The sequence below is a fragment of the Rattus norvegicus genome, chromosome 3 (genome assembly GCF_021556685.1).
Source record: "Rattus norvegicus strain SHRSP/BbbUtx chromosome 3, alternate assembly SHRSP_T2T, whole genome shotgun sequence".
Lineage (NCBI taxonomy): Eukaryota > Metazoa > Chordata > Mammalia > Rodentia > Muridae > Rattus > Rattus norvegicus.
Window position 1 is genome coordinate 131,528,313 of NC_141536.1, and position 6,000 is coordinate 131,534,312.

Here is a 6,000-nt window from a genome sequence, read left to right on the forward strand (position 1 = left end):
CCAACATATTCCAAGTAAAAGGAAGCCATTCTCCCCAGTCATGAGACTGTGGAAGCACATGGATAAGACCTCCAGCCCCTAAAGTAAGATTTTATTCTTGGCTTCAGAGAAGCCCCTACGTGAGCATGAATCATAAAAGAAACCGCTACGATCACATGTGAGGCTGGGGAAGCACACGCTCTGTCTGTGCTGGTACTGTTCTGCTCTGAGAGTAAGTCTCACGTGACTTTGGGGAGTGGCAATACTATCTGTTTATAAACCTCACAATTGAACCAGTGAGTAGTACATTATGAATGAATGAATGAATGAATGAATGAATGAATGAATGAATGAATACAATGTTTTTTTCTCCTGTAAGCAAAAGATTTTGTTCTTTAGGCAGGATGTTAACATGAAACTCGGGTTGGCATGGAACTTACTGTCTCACTGTCTTAGTCACTTTCTATTGCTGTGAGGACACAATGACCATGGCAACTCATTTCTGTTTAACTAGGACGTACTTACAGTTTCAGAGGTTTAGTCCATTACCCTCCTGGCAGAGACCAGGGTGGCACACAGGCAAACATGGTGGCTGAGAGTTCTATATCCTGATCTGGTGTATCTGGCTGGAGTAGAGAGCCATTGGGCTTGGCTTGCAGTTTTGAAACCTCAAAGGCCACCTTCAATGACACACTTCCTCCAACAAGGCCATCTTTCTCCCGCAGAGTGCTGTGCAGGTCTCAGCAGGGTCTGGAGCAGGGTGGGTGGGAACTCAGAAGGCATCGTTGGTGTCAGTGTGAGCCCTGGCATGGAGGATGCTCCTTGGTGACTGCTCAGTTCATCTTTACACTGAAGGCGCTTTGTACCCCAAAGGAACTGTAAGCCCAAGAGCCCTCAGATGGGCTGTCTGTAGTACTGGTGATGGCCATGGTTAGATGTCTTTGTTGACTATCTAAACCCCTGCTGTCACCCAGAGTCCTGTGTGCTCACACCATGCTGCTGTCCTCGGCATAAGAACGTGCCCTGTCTCAGATGTGTTGGGAACTGGAGAACGAGTGAAAACTAAGAGAGAAGGAAACTGTCTGTTGTCTGCTCCTGTGTGCCTTGCAGCAGGCGTCAGTTTTAAGGACTGACAACTGCAGTGGTCTGCTTCCTTCCTCATGAAACAAGTTCATTCCTGTGTGGCTGATTAAAGAATCTAAACATGTCCTATGGTCACAGAAAATCTCTGCTCTTTCTTTGTAAATAAAGAAGTCTCAGTTCTGGGAAGTTAATTCTGTCAGATATGAAGGGACCTAAGGACTTACGGGTATAAGATATTCAGGCTTTATAATTAACAATTTAGTACTTTACTTAAAAGTTATGTAGGGAAGGAATTATTACAGGCTTTGGAGATGGTATAACTGTCATCTCTACGGAAAATAGAAATGGCTCATTCTCTAGTTCTTCAAGGTTGTTATATTGTTGGTACTGATATGTCTGATATTTAAACTTAATTGAGCTACACATACAGTAATGTTGAGGCTGGAGAAATGACTCCGTGAGAAAGAACATTTCCACTGAACCCAATGGCCTGATTTAACCCTGGAGCCCATATGGCAGAAGTAAAGAATACTGACTTCCAGTAGTCCTCTTACCTTGTGCAGCATGGTGTGCATGCCCACACATGCTACCCTAGTTCACAATAATAAGTAAAATGTCATTGGGATAATACAACAGCTCTGGAGAGATGACTTGGCTGTTAAGAGTACTGACTGCCTTTGCAGAAGACCTAGGTTTGATTCCCAGCACCAACATGGTGGCTCACAACCATCTGTAACTCCAGTTCCAGGGGATCTAACACTTTCTGATCTCCCATGTGCATGGACATTCACTCATGCATATAGTGAAATAAAATAAGTAAATAGTATAAATAAATAAATGTAATATAGTAAAGTATCCTTCTTTACTTCAGGCTTTTTGCTTCAGGGTAGAACCACCCCTCCAGAGCACATGAATCCCGTTAGACTTGGCACACGTAGCTCAGTGGCGGGTACTCCTGGATGTTCTGCTGTGCTAGGTGCTGCAGTGCTCTGGCTTCCAGCACTTGCTAGATGCTGCCGTGCCTCAGCCCCATCCCATTACCCCACTTGCTGCCTTCTGAAGAGTGTTTCCTGTGCTCCCTCTCTCTCTGGCCCTGCGGCTTCACCGTGTGTTCTTCCCCTCTTTGGCAGACGTGCATGGGCAAGGATGTGACTCTTCACGTCTCGGCGAGCAACCCTGCCATGCTGCTGTACCAGAAGTTTGGCTTCAAGACAGAGGAGTATGTTTTGGATTTTTATGATAAGTATTACCCACTGGAGAGTACAGAGTGTAAACATGCATTCTTCCTGAGGCTCCGACGCTGAGGTGAACTCAGTTCTTCCCAGCAAACAGCAGATGCTGTCAGAGAGTGGCCTCAGAAGTCGTGCAGGCCCTTCTCCTCGAAGTGGGCCCTGGCCTCCTGTGAGTAATGGCCTCCACAGGGTCCAGCTGGGTGAGTGAAGCCATGTGCAGAGGTACAAGTGGCTGTTCAATCCAGAAACCATCCAGCAGGCCCTGCGTGGCCTTCCAGCAGTATCTTGGACTCCACTGTGGACCAGAACCAAGTGACTCTGCCATTCTTTTTCCACACAATGAGTGGGCACAAAAGAGCTTCTGAGCTGAAGCATTTGAGAATGGGCCTGCTCCTCCTATGTGAGAGCTCAGGAAGTATGAAAGATGTTAAAGACTGCCAGGGCCCTCACTGTCCTGGGCCGAGAGGTTATGAGGTGTCAGGAATGACTCCAACCCTGTCTCAGCCTGTGCTGTGCTGTCATCGAACCCCAGAGGATTCATGGGGCACTGAAGTCCTTTTGTCTCTTACTGACTTTCGTCCTGGTCAGGAAAAAGATACTCGGTGTCTGTTTCCAGACTGCTGCTGCTTTACTTATCTACCTGTCAGCACCCCTTGCAGGGACATTGACCTGGTACAAGAAGTTTACTCTTGGCATGGCCTGGAAAGTAGCCCGAGAGGAACGGTTGAGCTTGATACATTAGATGCCTTCCCAGGCCCTTCTCATGCTCAGGACAGTTGCACCACAGAAGTGGAGGTGTGGAATGGCGCAGGCAGGCCTGGGCGCCCTGTCCACCTCATGAAGCTGCTTCCTGGGTTGCACATGTTGGAGTTGGACTACAGGTATCTAAGTGCATTCCAAAAGCATCAGATATCTCCAATAAAAATCCTTACCATACAACAACCTCACAGCCAGGGCTTTAGCCCAGTCATTTGCACTCAACTTGTCTTTAATTAGGAACAGTGGCTTCTTTCTTGCTTTGTGGATTCTGAGTTGGTTTGAGAATCTAGAAAGAGCTGAATGCTTTATAACATACTGGTATGCACGTTTAACACTACCCTGTGTAAGAGCATTTAGATTCTCTAAGCTGGACCTGCCGCTCTAATTACTGTGTTGATGGGAGGGCTGCTCTGTCATCTGGAACAGTAGTCAAGACTAAGTGCGAATTCAGAGCAGCACCATCTAGAAAACGTGTCTTCCTGGTGTCTTCCTTCCTCCCAAGCACTTCCTGCCTTTTAAAGGCTCTGTTGATAATGGGTCATAAGCCTGTGTCAGTTACTTTTCTGATGCTCTGATAAGATACAATGACCGAGGCAACTTACAGAGTGGTTTATTTGGGGCTTACAGTTTTCAAGGGTTTACAATCCATGACCATCATGGAAGGAGCATGGCGGCAGGCAGGCGGGCAGGCGTGGCACTAGGACAGGAGTTGAGAGCTCTCATCTTGAGACACAAGCATGAAGCTCAGAGAAAGCTAACTTGGATGATGTGGGCTTTTGACATCTCTCAAAGCCCACCCATAGTACTATACCTCCTCCAACAAGCCAACACCTTTTAATCCTTTCCAAACTGTTTGATGAACTGTTTTAAATATATGAGCCTACGGGGGCCACTCATTATTCAAAACACCATACACCTATGAAGTAAAATTGAGGAAGCCACATTTCCCAAACCTGGAAATCGGCTTCCATCTCTCAATGAATGTCAAGCACTGGTGTGACAGAGTGGCCAGAAGGACTTCTCCAGCTTCCTTGTGCTGAAGAAGGCTATAATTGCTTTAATTCTGTTCCACATTTGTTTTAAGGTTCCTCCTTTCTTTTTTATACAGAATAGCTTTATCTTTCCCGTTTTATATCTTTTAAGAGACTGATTTTTTTTTAATGGGTATGAATGTTAAAAGTAAGTGCTGGTATCATGTGTTTACAGTCAGAACCTGTCAGGTAGGTATCTCTGACAGTTACCTCACATTGATGCCTACTGTCTGTCTGTGTTAGGGTTCTCAGTAGGAAGAGAAGTGGTAGGACAAATACATATGTCACATATGACAGAAACACTTGTCAGTTGAGATTACATATATGTATATATGTGGGGAGGATTTATTAGACTGGCTTACAGGATGTGAGTTATGTAGTCTGACAATGGCTATCTGATGATGTTTCGAAAGGGAGAATCTGGTGTTGTTCGGTTCAGAAGGCTGGATGATTTTGTAGTCCCCATCTGACACTGGAGTCCTAGAGAATTCCTGAAGTGATGCCAGTCTGTACCGGCATCCTGAAGTTGTATTTAATACTGGCCACAACAACAGGATAGACAGTTTACCACAGGAGCACCCCATGGTCACCTCCAGATATAGTCCAATCACAAGGTTAGCGACCACAGGTCTATTTCTCCTTATTTTGACACAGTCACATCTCCTCCCATCACGCTTAATTTACAAATGAAAACAATGACCAGGCCATAATTCTGCCTAACATGGTATCACAAACATATCACATATTTTTGGATGGCAAAGCCCTTTGAAGAATTCTTATTCTTTTAGTTATTATATTGATTTATAATACTTAACCACTGATGCTAGCTCAGTGTCACACTACATGACAATAGCACAAATATCTGCTTAATCTGTGTGTCTACACACACAGACAGATTCTTAAAGACAAGACAATACTTGTCAGTTACAATCGATTTCCATAGTCTAGTTAATTGAATTTCGTACCTTAGGGACCTTATCTGTACATGAATCGATGATACCCACCTCAGAGATTTGTAGCAACAGGCACCAGGTCAAGAAAAATCTTAAAACAGTTGGGGTGTGTGTAGCCCTGTGGAAGAAGACTTGGCTAGGGTGTGCAAGGATTGGGGGTGAAAAACCAAACACCAGAAATCAGAACTTCGCCTCAGAGCTTAGCAGACTGATGTCAAAAGCAGCAGTCGTACTCTCTGACTGCACCTGGAGAGAGGGCTGTGCTCAGAACTGCTCATGCCTTGGCTGAGCAGGGAGGCAGGGCTGCCCCCGGCACTGGGCCAGCCACGCCAGCTGAGCTTTGCTTCTCGATCCATTCACTTTTCTTCATGCCTAGAAGGTTTCTATTTATCACAGATAGTCTCATCATGCCCACCTCCTCTTTGCCTGGACAAGTGAAGGAGGCCTCCATTGTGTACAGGTTTCCTGTGTGGAGAGGAGCCCTGCAAAAGCTGGAAAGGTTTGCTTTCTGAGAGCTGAAGAGGAAGATGGGAGTATCTGTCGAGAAGCTAGAGGGAGGCCTGTGTCTGCTTTCTAACCTCCGCTCCTGTGTAGTCCTTGGGCCTGTTCAAAATGGCCCGGCAACTTACTTAGGGGTCCCATTAGTAGTAAGCACATGAGCTGTCTAGCCTTGCATTGCCACAGGGTCAGGACTGGGACAAAGATGGAGCTTCCTTCTCAGGTTTCCCATGCTGCCTAGGTGGTCACTGGAGTGGGCCTTGAGGGTCAGATGGGTCCCTGAAGCTCTGATCACAGCCTCAAGTACATCGAATTTAATAGGGTTTGTACATGCTGTGGTAGCTTGGGAGACCACTGCACTGTAGCACAGGCTGTGGCTATCAAAAGGAAAAAGGGAAGTGACAGAGAATAGAGCAGAAGCAGCAAGGTCCCCATGCTGTGTTCTTCAGTTCAGGTAGCCAAAGG

General features: G+C 46.0%; 1 protein-coding gene across 1 annotated transcript in view; it reads left to right on the forward strand.

Annotated features, from left to right (window-relative positions):
• Kat14 (lysine acetyltransferase 14) overlaps window positions 1-3,236 on the forward strand; it is a 40,648-nt gene extending 37,412 nt beyond the window's left edge. Inside the window, 1 exon segment of the mRNA NM_001191855.1 lies at window positions 2,193-3,236. Within this exon segment, the coding sequence (NP_001178784.1) occupies window positions 2,193-2,366 (174 nt within the window). The 3' untranslated portion in view covers window positions 2,367-3,236.
• The last annotated feature ends 2,764 nt before the right edge of the window (window positions 3,237-6,000 follow it).